The 17,990-nt window shown below is 41.4% G+C and overlaps 1 protein-coding gene across 2 annotated transcripts; it reads left to right on the plus strand.

The window, feature by feature from the left end:
• The first annotated feature begins 26 nt into the window (after window positions 1-26).
• LOC121693262 (transcriptional-regulating factor 1) lies at window positions 27-17,911 on the plus strand. Of its 2 annotated transcripts, XM_042072585.1 has the most exons (17): window positions 43-118; window positions 537-680; window positions 6,400-7,421; window positions 7,565-8,161; window positions 8,256-8,305; window positions 8,417-8,564; window positions 8,776-8,976; window positions 10,031-10,385; window positions 10,593-10,656; window positions 10,870-11,009; window positions 11,517-11,620; window positions 11,731-11,806; window positions 12,505-12,593; window positions 12,847-12,960; window positions 14,784-14,915; window positions 15,508-15,692; window positions 16,265-17,911. In XM_042072585.1, exons 3-17 carry the CDS (start codon window positions 6,723-6,725, stop codon window positions 16,536-16,538), a joined length of 3,228 nt encoding a protein of 1,075 aa, XP_041928519.1. In that variant the 5' UTR covers window positions 43-118; window positions 537-680; window positions 6,400-6,722; the 3' UTR covers window positions 16,539-17,911. The 2 variants fall into 2 exon arrangements, with proteins under 2 accessions (XP_041928518.1, XP_041928519.1); XM_042072584.1 differs by having other exon boundaries at window positions 27-680.
• The last annotated feature ends 79 nt before the right edge of the window (window positions 17,912-17,990 follow it).

Below are 17,990 nucleotides of genomic sequence, written 5' to 3' on the forward strand. Positions count from 1 at the left end.
AGTCAGCAGGGGGCCCTGTTGTCTTATTTTATGAAGGATGCTTTTTGAGTTGACAGGTGTCGCAGAGCAGAGGAGACATGGCGAAGTTCTTTGTAAAACTTCCCAAGACTTTCGAACTGTAAGAAACCGACTAAATAATGAAAATAAAAAACAACCAGTAGGCCTAGCCTACAGCAGCATTAGTTCGACACCGTGTCTTGTGAGATACTGTAGCAATTGTGTGTGGGGAGAGGGTGGGGAAGGAAGGCTACTATTAACTTCCTGCTCATAATCTCGGTTTACATTTCCCTGGGCGGAATGATTCTACCAAATTTGAAGTCATGTCACCATGCAATTAGTCTATAGCCTAGGCTACGCTACGAAGTACAGATACTCCTTTGCATTAGGCCTATACCTGATGCAAAAGCAAGGTGGTAAAAACTAACTAGAACTGGAGAAACAGGAAACAATATATTTTACATAGGCCTATTTTGCGGATGCTTAATTTTCAAATTCAAAAATCGCAGTTGTCTATTCTTTGGTGTCGCATTGACCAGCAGGGGGACAGCAGTGAGCATCAGTGGGACTGAGTAGAGGCAGTCAAACTGCATGTGGCCAGCATTAACTCGGGTCACTGCCTCACAGAAGTTGAAGTGACCATTCCCCCCGAAGCCTTTCACGACGCTCAGTGGATATTGGCGGTAAGTATCCTATACATTTCGAATAGCCACTGGGTATAAGTCGAATAGGTTAAACTGTAGTGTTTCGCTTCTGTTTTGAATTAAGAGTGTTATCTACATTAAGATAATGATAAACTTATAGAGAGTATCATTGATGCCAAATACTTGACTGTTTACACTCAGTGCCTTGGCCGAATGAATAGGCCTACACCACATTTTCCGACAAGCAAGAGACGACTTTCTTTGAAATAATTTCCGTTAGGCTAAATCACCGAAGTTTATTACATTTTTATTTATTTACCAATATAGGCGTAAATTAACTATTTAGGCCTGTACAGCATGTTTTGTTTGTTAGTCTAAATGCAGTCCACTGTTAATTAATGTTTTCCCTGATTTCGACGGGTCTGTTTGGTTCATTAGTGCAGTCCTAAGTACTCCCTGCTATTCCTATTATCCAACACTGTGACTGCCCTGACATGGTAGGTCTCTGCTGAGAATGGTCTGTTATTTGTCGATGTCCTTCATATTCAGTCCTGGTTGGCCTATGCCTAGGGTTAGCCTATGCCCATCTTCTTCACTCACGCACTGTAAAAATGTGTTCATAAACCTTCATTTATTTTTAGCTGGGTTAAGATGGCCCTGCCTTTGTTTTTACTTACTAACACTTCCAAGTAGGCCATTACCTCAAATCTCTTAGTGGAAGATAATAGGATTTTTCAAAAGGAAAAAAATGGAAAACACTTTTTCATTAATTTATCTTTCAAATGCCAGAGCTAATTTGTATACAACTGACCACATGTATCCTCACTGACTAACAAACAGGAACTCTGGTGTGTTATTGTCATGAGGCATATCCGTAGAGTAGCCTAGTCTGGCTTATCCCAATGCTGAAGAGAACGTTAACTTGTGCACAGTGGATAAGATCTCTGGCATTTGTGGTGTGATGTGTAATGGTAATGGTCAGTGTTGGCTAATCCTTTCTGTGAAAGCAGGGGTGCTGATCCTGTAAACAGTTTGAGACAGAGATATGGCATGCGTAAAAAACTCGGAGGGAATACCATCGAGTGGGGGTAGTGTTAGTAAAATGTAAGGTGGAATATTAAAGGAGGAGTTAGCCAATACACTTTTTGTCACTTATAATGTCCCTGTGATCCGCTACAGTAGCTGTCAATGTTGTGTCTCTGGCTCTCTGCTGGGAAAAAGTCCAGTGTTTGTACACAGGCTTGGCTCTGATGGGAAACAAACAACGGGGTGCACCCCAAAATCAACATACACAGAATACACAACACGTAAAGCTATTATCTCTCAGATATGTATTTTTTGTCACAACAAAACCTCTGACTGTCGTTTCAGTCTGCTGTGATGCAGTGATGGGTACTGAGCCTGAGGCATCACAGTCAGGGAAAGGGTAGGCACAGAGGATGACAAAGTAATGCAAAGAAGCCTCTGTCTGGCTGTCGTGCAATTTATTGTTATTTAGTGCTTAAGAGATATATATCAAGTTATTATAGGGTGCTGTTCCATTTAGATCTGTAAAATGCAAAACTGAGCAACTATTTAAAGGTCTGCATGCTAGTTTGTATAATTTGGCAGTGGGTATTCGGGTTAGTGTGGCTGAAGCAAAAGTTAGCTTTTGCTAACGGGTGGATGATGGTTGATTCTTCTCAATAGCAGTTTTAACCATACTTTGAAAACGTGATGATACAAGAAGGGTCCATGAACTTACATTGCTGTCATATGAAAATGATTAAGCTAAAGGAGCCATTGTGAACGGGCTGTGTGAGTGTAGAAAATCTCATCTTTGTTTTTGGTTGAGTCAATCTACTTTGGTAGGCTACACACAATGACCACCCCATAAAATTTGGCTTTGTTTTGTAAAGATGATAAGCTTTGTGTACCCTGTACAGTACTCAAAGCTTTATTCAAGGCTTTGTGCATTGTTTGTCTACCATGACCGTCGGTTATATTTTGTTTATAAGCTTGATATTTCGCGGGTGAAAAGCTTACTCAAAGAGTAGGCCTACTCTTAATGATCAAGGCACACACTCCTGTTTTGCAAAGGTTCATGGTTCCTATTTTGTTAGCTTAGCTTATGGTTTATAAATGCAGAACTTATAATGGGTTTGGTCATGATGAGTGATTTGGTACAAAAAGGGTTCTTAATCGAAAGCGTCTCTAATACCAATCAAGTACCAAGCCATGCAAAACAAAATTCAGTCATTCACTTATCAGTCAGTAATGCTCATGAAGGTATGAAGACAGTAATAGTATCATACAAAAAAGTATGATACATCATAAAGTATGCTACATAAAAGTATGACATGTAAAAACACATGTAAGAAATAATAACCCAATTTTAACTGAAGACTTGCAGTATCAACAAAGTACTGGTTTCTCTTTGACACAAAACGTACACAAGGCAGGTGCCATCCATACAATCAGATAAGAAACGGCAGGATGTTTTCATGTGATTATCACTTGTTCAACAATTTGTTTTTTCCTTCAACGTATTTTGTATTGCAACATCTGTTGGCTTTCATTTCAATAAGTTTCCATTTCAATAAGTATAAACTTCATGTGGAATTCATAAAGACCATTATCTTCAAACTCAGAACCCATATAAATTTGCCTTTGGCAAAGTTTTGCGAAACAGTGCACAACCTCAATTAACTGTACATAATAACTCAGGGTTTCATACTCTGAAACTCTGGGAAAGTTTTAGTTCCCACTGTGGCAAGCAATGTGAGAAACACAAAACATTTGTGCGGTGGGCCTTGTCAGAGCTAGGCTGGCTAGGTTAGTCTCCCAGACCACAAGTGGAGGGGTAGCGACAGCACTTAACACAGCAGAAAGAAAAGAACAATTGGGCAAGTTTAATGACATGACAACATTGCGCAAAGCATAAGTGGTGAAACCTCTGACCAATCTGACAACTCAATTCACACAATAGAAATTCTGCTGTATCTGTATTCTAGGCATGGAAATGGCACATTGTATCTATGTGCTCAGTCTTTTAAAAAATGATTGGTTCACATATCAATGTTGTGCATGCTAACAAAGATTCAGGAAGTCTTGGCTGTGGTGCCTACCCCATTGCCTGATCATGTTGAAATACAATGAACAGCAACCTAGAAGTTTACAGTGTATATTGAACTCACATTTCTACTATTGCAAGTTAGTTTAACTGATGTTTAGAATGCTAAAACAACACAGGGACTAATGTTTTGATGATACTAGACTCTGACGAAGACGTGGCAGAACGTCAAAACGTTAGTTCCTTATGTTGGCACATTAAAATAAAAATCTAAAGTTTAAACATCTGTGTTGCTCCGGTAAAACTCCTCTCTCTCGCTACAATTAGTCCTCTCCTGTTGACGCACCAGATAGTTAATTACAGAAGCGCGGAGGAACAACTGCTTTTCTACGTTTAGAATGCTGACTGTAACTAGACCTAAACCTACATCTATGTGATTAAAATGACTGAAATGACTACAGTAATATGACTGAAAAGGATAAACATAAAATATGTTATTTCATAGTGTTATATAACTATTTCAAAATTCACATTTGTGCACATAATTTGTGTGTGCCCCATTGCATTATTGATTTTAATCATTGATAATGCGAAACTTATCTTACTAAGCTACTCTGTATTGAGTGTGTGTGTGTGTGTGTGTGTGTATGTGTGTGTGTGTGTGCACTTGTGTGCGTGTTCGTGTGTGTATGTGTGTGTGTGTGTGTGTGTGCGCGTGTTCACGTGCGTGTGTGTGTGTGCGTATCCTTTCATGTCTCATTAACAGTACGACAGAATTGCACAGTTTTGGCTTGGCTCTCTCTGTTCCTCTCCATGGTTGATCTGATAGGCCCACATCTACGGCGAAGCGATAATGATCAAGCCTGTGAATAGTGTGAAGTGTGAAGTGTCACTCTGAGGGGGCAAAAGTCAGAGATGATTAGCCTCAGAGTCTGTGGTTAAGAAATTAAAAGACATATCACTCACCCACTGCTGCTTGGGCAAATAGTTGCTAGTTCTTTTTTTCTATTCTTGTCTGTGCTTTAAGCTGCCACAAGTGCAGTTTGATAAACTGTGAAATGGCTTGTATTTAATTGTCTTAAAGTATTTAGAGTGAGGTGGATGCTTGGCAGAAAATGGCTGTGCCTAATCTTTTTTCATTTCATATTAGCCTACTTCAGCAACACAAGTTATGAACAAATAAACACATCAATTTGAAATGTAAACTACAGCTATAGGTGTGGTTTATAGGTTTCTTGTAACTAATGGTGACAAGTCGAGAAATAACCTGCGGTTGGGCTCAGGAAGTCTCTGAGCATCGAGAGAGAGATGACTACATTTCCTGAACTTCCCTGAACCCCACTAGTCTCCCCACAAATAGAAAATACAAAAAGAAGAAGCTGCCCGCATTCCTTAGTCAGCAAGTTCCATTAACTTCCCTGTTGTCACCGACATTGCCAAACTCTTCCAAGACAATTTCTGGCTTGTGGTTTTACATGTGTGTCTGTGTGAGCATTTTGCATGATTTCAGCTTGTTTCAGCTTTATTTTGTTCTTACAGACATTCCTAGAAAGTCTGAATGGTGTACTTATGTTTTTAAGAACGTTCATGTGTTACAGCTGTGATGTTAATATTGCCATTGCCATCCTAATGTCCTGAGCACACACATGGAGGCTAATATTCTCACTCCAAATGGTTAACTTCAGCCAAAAGTTTAACACAGTGTTGACAAAGCTACATAGTAGATGGCATTAAACATTACATTATAGACCCTTTCAACAAGGTAAACAAAAACAATGCTTGAACGTTCTATTTGGGCCCCAATCTACTTCCTCTACATTAAGATAACATATGGAATGTTAAAAAGGAAGTCTTGTGGGGCCAACTATGATGCTGATAATGGAACTCTCTTGAAAGGGTCCATAACAGGGGCATTGCTGGAGACCATATGCCTGCAGCTTTTGTGTGAAGTTTTGGATTTTAACATAATGGCCTTTCTTGCACCTTATGGCTACAGCTTATTGAGAGGGTGTGATGCACGGGTGGAAGAAGAAAGCTTCAGTTGGAGCTGTATCATGTGAAATGATACGTGTGCTTACCAAAGAAAAAATCTTAAATAGACTTATGTTACGGAATAACAAATACTAAAACTTTCAATGGTTCTTAGCAGATGATTTTGTCCAAAGCAACTTAACATGACATCAATAAATATTAAATTAACAGTTTAAGGTAAAAATCATGATTGGCCAACACAGGTATGTCTGTATCACAAGCCAACAGGAAGTTATCTGGTAGCACAGGTTGTTGAGTTTGGTAAGAGGAAACCTCAGACATACTGTGTTCTGTCGTTCTGTGATGTGGTGGGGATTCCACAGACATTCTTAAAAGAGAAGGAGGAGGGGGACAGAGTCTACCATAAAATAATAACCCCCTGAAGACCCTTTTGTCTCAAGCAGTCAACTAGTGACGGTAGACGTGGCCAATATGTGGGAGGCAAGCTACTGAACTAAACATGAAAATATTTTAAAACCGATCAAATTAATGAATAAGAGTCATACCATTTTTCAAATAATGGTAATAATAATTCAAATTAATGAATAAAACTCATACCATTTTTTTTTTTTGATGGCAGGCTCCGTCCTCCATAGGGAGGAGATGCAAGCACATTTAGCACAGTGTGTGTACAGTATGTCCTCCCATTAATAAAAGCTTTCGCTTTTTTTGCAGCGTCACCGTGGTCCATCCTGCTGGACCGAAGACTATGATGCTGATGAATAGATACAGAATATGTGGACTTTCATTTATGCTTTATCTTGAATCTTGAAAGATATTTGATGTTTAATGTCTCCGCAGAGACTTTCTTTCATTTAGACTCATGGGCGACATATTATTCATCATAATTTTGTGAATGATCTTTGATCTTTGAACAACATACCCTGTATCTGATAGTAGGAAGATACCAAGAATAATTAGCCATGATCATTACAGCAGCTGGGGTTTTGTAGACATTACATTCAGAGGAGATTTAGCACCCAAAGCAAAGATTGACAATGACAGATCAACAGCTTTTTGAAGTTTGTCATATGACCAATGGCACAGATGGAGGCTATATGTCCACTCATAATGCGACATTTCCATGCCTAGGCTATGGGACGTCTGCCCTCAGCTCCTTGCATAACCCTCCAGTATCTCCACACTTTGCTCAGGACACCCTCAAATCCCCCATCACCCCTTGCAATGACCTTTCACCCATGGTAGAAATGCCCAAACCAGGAGGGGCTTGGCTCAGTAATCACTTGGGTAGAACCACCTCCAACCCATGGATGTCATCTCCTCAGAGTGATGGAGTAGATGCCGGAAACCAAGTCAACCAGCATCCCAGGATGTATCCATTTTCTTCCTTATCACTTATGAACCCGGAGATGTCCTCCAAACCACATGGGGGCGGCCTTCAGAGACTGGACCCATTCACCCAGGCATTCCCCAACCAAAACCTGGGTGTTCTGCGAAGCAACAGCCTCAGCACCGATAACGGCAGCCCCAGTGGTATGGAGGATAGCCCCATGTTACTGTCGCCCCAAGCCGTGTCACCCATCAACCACGTGCTGTTCAGCCAGTCAACAAACTGCCTCAACCAACTGCTAATGAACTCGGGGCAGCCCCAACAGAGTCACCAGCCTGCGGACCAGATCACCAGCCCACTTCTTGGACGGCCGCAGACCCAATATGGCTACCAGGCACAGCAACAGGTGCTACATCAGTAGAAGTAGTGATTAAACACGTATTATAGTATAATAGTTAGTCAAAGTAATTGTCCAATTGGCCAATATACTATTGTGCAATATTAAATATGTGTGAAAAACAGTGTGCTGTGCTTCTTTTCTCCTTTGAGGCAGGGCATGTAACTGATGGCCAGCAGGTGTACCAGAGCCAGCAGCACTCTCAGCAGCCCAGCCAGAGCCTCCCCAGACCACGTTTCCTGTCCCTGGCACAACACCATCAGTCAGTCCACCCCCAGCTCCAAGGATCGTACCTTCAGACCAACGAGAGGGAGGCCCAGGACCCTCATCCTCCTCCGTCCCCTCAGTCTTTCTACTATGGGCAGAACTGCAAGGGTCCAGACCAGCAGATCTCCTTTACGAGCACCACACATCAGCCACCCGCACTCTTCCAAGACAGCCAGTCCTATCTGCACTTACCTTCTCATCACAACAGCTGCCAGCAACCACAAGCTCAGGTGCTGGCGGACTACCAGCATGCTCTGAGCTCTAAGCATCACCAGTTTGACAGACAGAACTCTAGGAGTTTGAGTTCTCCCACCATACAGGGACTCTGCGGCAGCCCTCTTGACAGGGTTACTTGTGTAGACTACAACTCAACTCACAACCAGAGGGACTCCAGCTACTGTTGCCTACCTCCTCACCATCCCATGCCAAGCAGGAGGGAACTCCAGCAATCCCAGCCTTCAGCTGCCATGCAGTGGCCTCCGGTACTGTAGGCAAATACAGTCTGCTCCATAACATACTGTGCACAATGCTGTATACATTGAGTGATGAATGAGCTGTCAACTATTGTCTTTTCAGATGGCTGGAGGAACTGGTTTCCTACAAGACCCTGTCTCTCCACATTGCATGTAAGATCCATCATCGTTTTACACCTTCCCAGTGCACCTTAGTAAGTTACTGTCCATGCAGTTAAAACAGTGCTGTTAAAACAATGTTGTAACATCATCCTCCGATGGCAGGCCTCGTGTAGAGACGACCCAGCGGAAAGTGACTGGTACCAAACTGAGGTGCACTGTGTGTCAGCGAGAGTTCAAGAGCCTGCCAGCACTAAACGGCCATATGCGCTCCCACGGAGGCTTTAAAACACAGCCCTCAACAACCAGAATGGTAATCATTAACATATAATTTATTCATTACAGCACTAGTCTATAAACATGTATTTGACTTCTGTGGAGCACAGAGGCCCATGAATGTGACTTATATTAGCCTCATTCGTGACAACCAGTTACATCTAATTCGCACACAGCCTTCATTTCCTGTCTATTGTTGTGGTCTATTCTGGTATCTTCTGCTTAACTCTGTTTTTCGCAACAAACAGAAAGAGGAGACTCATGAGCTCCATCCTGAGGTCACATCTCCTGTTCCAATGGTCATGCCAGTGTCTGTGCCTGTCAAGGCCCCACCAGTGCCAATCAGGTTCTCTTCCACTCCTCAGTTCTCTGATATGGGCAGAGACCCAGAAGATCTGACCTGGCTGTACCCACACGCTGTGTGTAGCCAAAGGCCCATGCCCCCATCTGTGAGTAGCACTCTGCACTTTAACCAGGAGTGGAAATAGGGTTGTTTCTGCATCTTGTGATGCCCCTTTTTTATGTTAATGTGTTAATACACACCTCCAACATTTTCTGTGAAATGGCATATTCAATTGGCGGCCCTCGAGCCACATGCGGCTCAGAAGCAACCTCTGAGTGGCCCAGCCCGTAGCCTACAGTAGTTTTGCCAGAGAAAGAAACATTTCGCGAGCCTTCAGAAATTCCTACAGAAATCCCTAGTAGCCTAGTCACCTACAGACAGAATATTAGCATAGCAATATTCAGTCACAGCTCTTTTATTGTTTTGTTTTTTGGGCTGTTTGTAAATTCAATCTGGCACTCTGAAAATGCTCTAAACGCTCTGCATTTCGAAAAAGACGAGCATGAATTAACAAACAGTTTCTCATAGATCAAAATTGACATTAACACAAGCAGCAGATTAACCCTTAAAGGTTCCACAACAATTGAAGGTTCTAAAATTCTATGTTGAATTCAATGAACCCAGATATTCTTTAGAATGTTCATTTCCCAACATTCCCGTCACACCGGTGTGACGGTACTCCTTTAAGGGTTAAAATAAGACTATGTGCCAGAGTGTGCTCATAGCGCTCAGAGTGACAATTTACAAACACACATCTGACACAAGCACATGAAAAAGTTTGATGCATTTTTTGATGTGTCTGTGTCCAATGTAACAAAAATCAAAAGGAAAACAATAAATAAACATTAGGCTACTTGTTTTTCAATAGGCCTATGGTTTAAAAATGTGTCAATATATCTGCTGCTTATCCTACCAGCCAATGAAAATGTCTGGCCCAGCTCATTTTCTTGGTTTGAAAATCTGGCCCAACTTAACTTTTAATTGAATAGCCCTGCCCTACAGTATTTACCACAGTTCTGTGTTTATGTTTTAGAATTTCCACCGCTATAAATGTCAATTATTGTGTTATTACGCTGTTTATTAGATATACTGGGGAAGAGTATGACAAAAGGGGAACAGCGTCACAAAAGATATTCTTCTAATCTGAAAAACCATTCCAGACCTCCACCCATCTCCCCCTACTTCAAACCCCTGCCCCTGAGCTACAGAGAGACTCCTGTGAGGAAGAGGACACGAAGCCCGAGAGGAAGAAGCTCCAACACCGCCTGCTGCCTCTCTTCATCCCCTCCCCAAGTCCCTTCCCTGTGGCCAGAGGAGCCGTCCTGTTCCTGAGCCAGCTCCGCTCCCCAGGACCCGAGGAGGGCGTTCCCTACACGCCGCCACCGATGCTTAGCCCCATCCGCCCGGGCTCCGGCCTCTTCAGCAGCGTGTGTGGGGTAGACGTCCAGAGCTCAGGGGCACCCATTCCCACTCGAGTGCACCTCTGCAAGACTGCTGACCGTCCTTTACTCAATGGTGATTTAACCTGAGTCTCTCTCTGGGCGTCATTTACCGACTGATAATTACCATCTGAATACCTAGTAGAGTTGTTACAGTTATTACTAAATATGAAACCACCTCACAGCCACTGTAAGCTTTAAAGAGTATACTGAAGCAAAGTTACGTTTCTATGGTATTCTTGATAACAAAGATGTTGACAGTCTGTGTCTTTCATAATGACAGATGACTTAGATGGGAGCATTCATAGTGAAACTCCAGGCCAAGGGACACTTGTCCGCATTGAGCCGTAAGTACAGATTCTAATCTTTCATTGTTTCAGACAAATGTCCACAACATAAACGGTTGTAATGAAATGTAAGAGCAATATTTATGTCAAGACCAATATATAAACATTTTGTGAGAAAATACTCAACAGTACATCCAAACAAACTCCCACACAGAGATGTCACAAATGTACTCATCTTGAAAACATGTCTTCATAATGTTCTCAATATTACAGACGCATCAACATTGGAGATCGTTTTCAAGCAGACATTCCATGTTTACTCAGCAAGTCAGAAGTGACCAAAGTCCCACACAAGGCCACCCTGGTGTGGTCCTCTTGGAATGATCTGGGCATTCCCTGTGAGCAGCAGAAAGGTACCTTCTACCTCCATGCGGAACTCAAGAGCAATGCGACATAGTACCCTAAATGATTATTGATTCAGATTTATTCTCCCTAAGACTTACTTCCAATAATGATAATAATCTTTATTTATAGAGCACTTTTTAAAAACCAAGTTACAAAGTGCTTCCAAGCTTATGTTAGGAAGACAAGGCAATTCATATGACTGGTTAATTCACAGTGCTTTACAAATTAGCAGAGAAAAGAGCACTGCTCATTCACAGATTTAAAGAGTGTGTTTAGTGATTGAACAATAAAAAAGATGTTCAAGATACCTGTATCCTTCAACAAACACAATTTGTGGTTGTCAGGCTAGTTATAAGGCTGTATGTTGTGTTTAAAGAGCTTACCCTCATAATTACAAATTAATGACACAACTCTTTCTCTCACAACAGGTGTTGAGTGACATCCATGTGATCACATTTTTGTCTCAAACGTATTGTATACGGACATCATTTTAACACTCTTTCACTCATTCTCAGTGGATGACTTGCTACGGCTGGCCTGCTGCAGTGTTCTCCCCGGGGGAGGAACAAACACAGAACTGGCCCTTCACTGTCTGTTCCAGTGCAAAGGAGACATCATGGTCAGACCATTGTCCATCACTCATGAGTTTGACATTACTGGGCACTTCTGGTTCCTCAAATGGTCAAACGCTCATGTATGTTTACTTTTTCTACCCAAACAATCTCCCAGGCAACCGTTGAGAAGCTCCTGATGTTGGACCCGTCAAGAGCTGCGTTTCAGCCTATTGCCGACTATCATTATGCAGGTGTGTGGCAAGCCTTCCTTGCCTGGAGGTCATAGCTTGCATTGTTGCCAAGCATGACATGTGCATATCCTGCTGCCCAAGGTCCTATTTCTGTCACTGTAAAATCTGCTGTCACTGAAAGTGGTTGGGTGTGTATGACTACTTTGCTTGATTTTAACCACTTGAGCACAGAGATTGGCATTTGATGTTTTTTTAAACAATGACACTTGATATTTGTTTCAGAATTCATGTCAAATAATTCATCTACTTAAAGTGGCAGTAAAGAGTTTCGGCATACAGTCCAGTGTGCTAACCAGATAACCACAAGTAGCCATGCTGTGCAAATACCAATCTGACACCCCTGAAAGCTGATTTGACAACTGATATGCCATGATGCCATGAAGTTGTTTTACTGGGCTATTAAGCTGTTGGCCTTGTTATATTTTCATAGGGATTGTATGCCTACAACCTTATACAAAAAATGCATTAATGAAAAGGAACGGTATCCTGTAGGAACAACAGTTGAATGTTAATGGAATGATTAAATGTCCCGTCCATGACCAAGTACCATACCACAGTGAATTTATGAGAAGTAAAGCCACAGCTATGACTTTAGGCCTCAAAGAGAAACATGTACATGTAACATGTTTCTTGCATTGCAAGAAAATAAAACAACAAAATTATTTTTTTTGTGTGTGTGTTCCAAACATTCTGATTAGGTTCCGATAAGTGGACAATGCAAGAGAGGAGGCAGCTCAACAAGGCGCTGGACAAACACCATAAAGACTTCTTTCTGGTCCAGAAAATGGTATCTGCCCTGTTATGCACACATAAATACACTCATAATCGTAAACTGTGTTGTAGTAAAGATTTACATTTTAGGGTAACATTATTTTGTTTAGTGAATAGATGTATTTAATGTCATACATTTAGAGAATAAGATTTATAGGTGCATTTAGTGAATTTATTATTAATTCATGTTTTTTCAAGTTTATTCTTTTAAATTTCTCAAAAGTTGCTCGGTTTAAGTTGGTTTATGGGAGTGCTGTGCTCTTTGGCAGGTACGGACGAAGACCGTAGCTCAGTGCGTGGAGTTCTACTACACGTGGAAGCGGAGATCTCGTGGAGGCAGGCGTCTTAACGTTGGCCTTACTACCCCGGTGACAGAGAATGAGGTTAGTGGAGCACTTACACACACCTTTGTTTATTCAGACCGGTTTCGACTATATTTCAGACCTGTTTCAAACCCATTCGCTCAAGTTTCTCGGACAGGTTAATTTACTGAAGCCGCTTAACGTAAGTGGCTTCTATGGGTTTGTATTGTCAGCTACATGTGTCACTCTCACTCTTTATAAGTGCTTATTAGCCTGCACTGGAGTGACCTGCTTCTGGGGTTTCAGATGTGTAGGGTAATGGAAAGAGTGTGCTGAAGTGACACGCAAATGGTGAAGAGGATGAGTAACTTGGCTTCAGCTCAAAGCCACAGGCCACGCCTCCTTCTCGCAATCACCGCGGCCTTCTCACCAGCGCAGATGAGCTTCCTGTTGGCTTACAGTAAAGACCAGCATGTCGGCCGAACAGCCACCAGACAAACTATGTACATCTCACATATAGTGTGAGAAATGTCACCCAAAAAGATTTTATATTTAGTCAAACATTTGATATTTAAGTGTTGATATACATCATACAGTATACAATGTACAAGCAGAAACAAGGCCCCATACAAATCATAGTGTTCTACACTCGGTAAGAAGTGGCGAGAACATGCCCAGATCTTCTAAGTATGAGCCATGGGCTAAAGCTAGTGGTAGGAGACGAGTAGTGCAGTATAGCTTATTCATCTCATCTCCTGTGTTTTCTGTACAGGTCTGTGGTTTCAATACATTAATCATCTATTAATTTCTGTATCAAGGTGTATTGTATTTAGAGATGCGCCGATATGGAATTTTAGGGCCGATAATGATAACCGATATTTATTGGTTTGTTGTGGCCGATACTGATATGATAACCGATAATATTACTCTTGAAAACATTTTGTGAAAAGTGATTTGGGGAAAGCATTTAATAAGCATAATTTTATTGCAGTAATTTTACCTACCACCAAATGATGGACAGAACTCATAATAGTCCTCAATAGTATGGCAGTCAACAACATAACAGTAGCCTAGCCCTACAGTATGTGTGGCTCCTTTAAGTGAACCTGACGTCAGTAAATTGCGAGTGAGTGGCTAGAGAGTTTGAATCGTTTTCATTTAGGACTAAACGCTCATAAACGGCTCAGCTTGGAATAAGCTACAGTATAGCGACCAAATCAGAGTTTGTGAGGGAAACTTAGGTTTAGTTTCAACTGCGGGTAACTGAATAAAGCTGCAACTCCTCCACAACTTAGAACTAGGCCTACTTATGTACTCGTCCCACTAACGAGTTTGTTTATTTGTTTCCCCGACCAGCGCGGTAAAGTGCAAACACACCAGCACAAGACGACTTTAGATAGGGCTGAGCTCCGCTCTGTTAAGGTTAAATGGCGGATCATTCACGAGAGGATTTTGAGATGCACAGATTCCCAAATGAACGCATATCCACAGATTTTGTTAGAGTGGTGAAATACATTCACACCGCTGACATTATATTGAGGAAAAAGTATAGCCAACCAAGCTCAAGTAGCTCAGTGTAGCCAGACGGACCTTACGTAGGCCTAAATTAGGACTTTAAAAAATATCGGTGCAAATTATCGGCCAGAATTCTGTTATCGATAATAATATTTTCATTTTTTCACTTATCGGCTAATAATATATCGGCCGCCGATATATCGTGCATCCCTAATTGTATTATTTAATGAAGGAAAACAACAGCCCTTTCCCTATTCTTAATCTATTTTAACTCTATGTTTGTAGTATCTTATTGCACACACACACACACACCCACACCCACACACACACACACTTAGGGTATCCTAAATCAGTTTGTTTAGACAGCGGCCTGTCTTGTCTTTGTTCAGGTGAACTGGGAGGTTTGCAGGCTGGCCCTGATGAAGCGTAGTGGCCTGGACAAGAAAAGCTCCACTGACTTTGCAGACTGCTCAGACTGCCTGGCAACATCTCTAGGCTATGAGGAGCTCAGCAATATTTCTGTGAGTGTCTGAATAGTTTTTACTTTATACATAGGCTATAACAAGGCCAGTTGCATATTTCTTACAAACCTAAAAGACTTCCTGGACAACATAGTCACTTCCTGTTAGTTGTGTTGTGCTTTCTCTCTCTCTCTGTCTCTATGTTGCGGTAAAAGGTCACTAACGCCTTCAGATTCTAGAATGTTTCAAATGGCTCAGCACATTGGAAACACCTGATCAAACCCACTCATCTCTGCCATGTGCAAAAAATGTCAAAGCATACATCATTAGCTGCAGTGAGAAGCATCTTAGGTCCTTACTCCTTTCCACAGCATTGAAAATGGGTGTATATTTACATACGTATCTGGAAAAACACGTTCTCAATTATGACATTTGTCAACTTAAAATGTGAGTGGCGAGTGCCAACAGGGAAGAATCTAAGTTAAACCTGAGTGTCTGGTTTCTGCATTTCTTTTGTGTCGAATCATCCATACTCAAGCCGAGGATTAGGTTTCCAGTAGTTTCCTCAACTCATGAAACCCTGTCACCAAACAGTCATATTAACTCCTCTGATCTTTGGCGATCCCTGGCATTGTACCATGGCTCTCTTCAGATCCTGGATGGGTACGGTGAGACACTGAGTCCAGTAGGGAGGCGTTCCAGGCCCCCAGCAGAGAGGGGCCTTCCCCAGTCCGGCCAGCACCTGGCTCCAGCCTCAGTGAAGAGTTCACCAGCTCACAGCACCACCAGCGGAGACACCGACACTACGCTCGCCTTCCCCTGCAGAGAGTGTGGGAAGTATGTCCACACAGATGACATAAACTTCAAGAGCTTCTACTCATGTGTAATGGGGTTGTGCTTCACATGCCTAATCACACACACATACACACACACACACACATGTATATACAGTACAGTATATATACAGTATATGTATATGCATGTAATATGTCTCCAAAACAAGTAATGGAATAGACATATGATGATCTGGATAGTGAGTCAAAATAAAAGGTATATAAATATAAATAAATATGAATAATATAACAGAAGTGTTTAGATTAATCTTCTTTATAAAAAGACAGTGGATTTTGTTGACATGGCACATTACAAGCATATTATGTGTCAATCTATGTGTATCTAGCCAATCCAGTAGAGTATGATATGCTCAGGGGTGTGATTACCTTAATCTAATTGAAGAGCGCCATCTTTTGTTAGGTTTTGTTCTTCACATATATATCTATTTTCTTTCTTACAGTAAAAGACTGCATAGGTAAAATATTTGCTTTAGTTGCAGAACACATTAGCCTAACAGTTTAATGTTAACAGTTTAAGCCTAAGAGTTTAAGACTGATTCATTGCATTTCTTTTAGGGTCTTCTTCAAGGTCAAAAGTCGTAATGCTCACATGAAGACTCATCGACAGCAGGAGGTGCCACTGTGCTGGCCGATCCAGATGCAGAGACCCCTAGAGGACAGCCTGGATATGACACCTGCAAGCCCATACAAAACTCCCCCCCAACGGCTCCTGTTATCTGGCAATCACATCAATGGACCTCAGGGTCCCCAGATTAAGGATGTGAACTTGCACAGGGATGAAGTTCAACATCTGAACACACATGTGATACAAGCCGATTCACTGGGGTGAAAAATATATGAGGGAGAACAAAAGTGTGATGGAGCTTCAATTGTGATTAAAGAACCGGAAAGTAGAGTGATTTTGACATGTAGCCTAATGGCAGAGGATCCTAAGGAGCCCCTACAGGGACACAAACAAAAATGTTTTCAAGTTACTGGTGCGCACCAGACACTTTCGTACGAAACCTTCTCATGCTCACCAGAAACTCATAGCCCTTAAGAGGACATGGGCGAACATAGTTGTCAGTTTCTAGTGCGCACCAGATAGTTTCCCATGCTCACCAGAAATTTGACACTTTGTTTAGGGGCTCCGTTGGATCCTTCCCCAAAGTGATGGAATAACAATTGGCTTGACAGTGGTAACATTTCTGGTGGATAGGCTTTTCTTTTTGTTGTACAGACTTAAACTGTAGCTACTGCAGTGTAATTGCTTTGCCATTTAAGTATTCTGGAAATAAGATTGGTAATGACAGATATTAGCACTTTCAGAAAGTGATGGAATAACAATTGGTTTGAAAGTGGTAACATATTTATGGTGGACATTTTCTCTTTTTTTGTACAAACTCAAACTGTAGTTACTGCAGTGTAAATGCTTTGAGTGCTCTGGGAAATATGCCTCTGTTGCATTTAAGTCTCCTGAATGAGATTGGTAATGCCAGATATTTGCACTTTCAGAAATCCAGATGTCAGTGGGATAACATGCTTGTGCTTGTGCTTCTTGTTGCTTGGAGGCTAAGTGTACATTAATATATTGTTTAAAATGTCTGATAACACTGAAGAGTGCTCGATCAAACTTTAGAGTGCCTCCTTTGTCCTTAAACTGTGCTGTTACAGTGACATTTTTTAAATATTCATTCAATTTAACCTCCCTGATTGTGTACTAAATGAAAGCTCATCACAAGTTCCCAATGATATAATGGTATGCAATAATATGAGTATGAGCTGGAATCTTCTTTCTAGCTGATCAGAGTGTGTTCTCAAACATTGTTGTTTAGCCTATGCACAGTAATGGTTTAGAATGGGTATTGGCCACATACCCAACTATTACTACCAATGAACACATTGCGTGTGATGAGCTCAAATATCAGCAACGTTTTGCCAGGATCAAGGACTGCTCCTTCATCGTCATAAAAATTCAAAATAAAAGCACTTTTGAACAAAACCACTAGATGGTGATGGAGTAGGCCTAGGCCTACCCTTACTTATGGCCACAGAGAGAAGGCATGGAGGTATTCAGGTTGTGGGTCAGATTTTTTTTTTTTTTTTTGACACAATATGTATAAGGAATATTATTCCTCCTCAGGTTACTTTTTCCAAGTTGAATGCAGTCGTGTTGTTTTATAAATAATTTTCCAAATAAAGTTTAAATGGCTTATTTTCTAAGTGTAGTGGTTATTGTGATTAATTTCACTTTGAGGCCAGAAAAATACCACCTTATCAGAGAGCAGCGTCATTCTGCGAA

The sequence above is a fragment of the Alosa sapidissima genome, chromosome 19 (assembly GCF_018492685.1).
Source record: "Alosa sapidissima isolate fAloSap1 chromosome 19, fAloSap1.pri, whole genome shotgun sequence".
NCBI lineage: Eukaryota > Metazoa > Chordata > Actinopteri > Clupeiformes > Clupeidae > Alosa > Alosa sapidissima.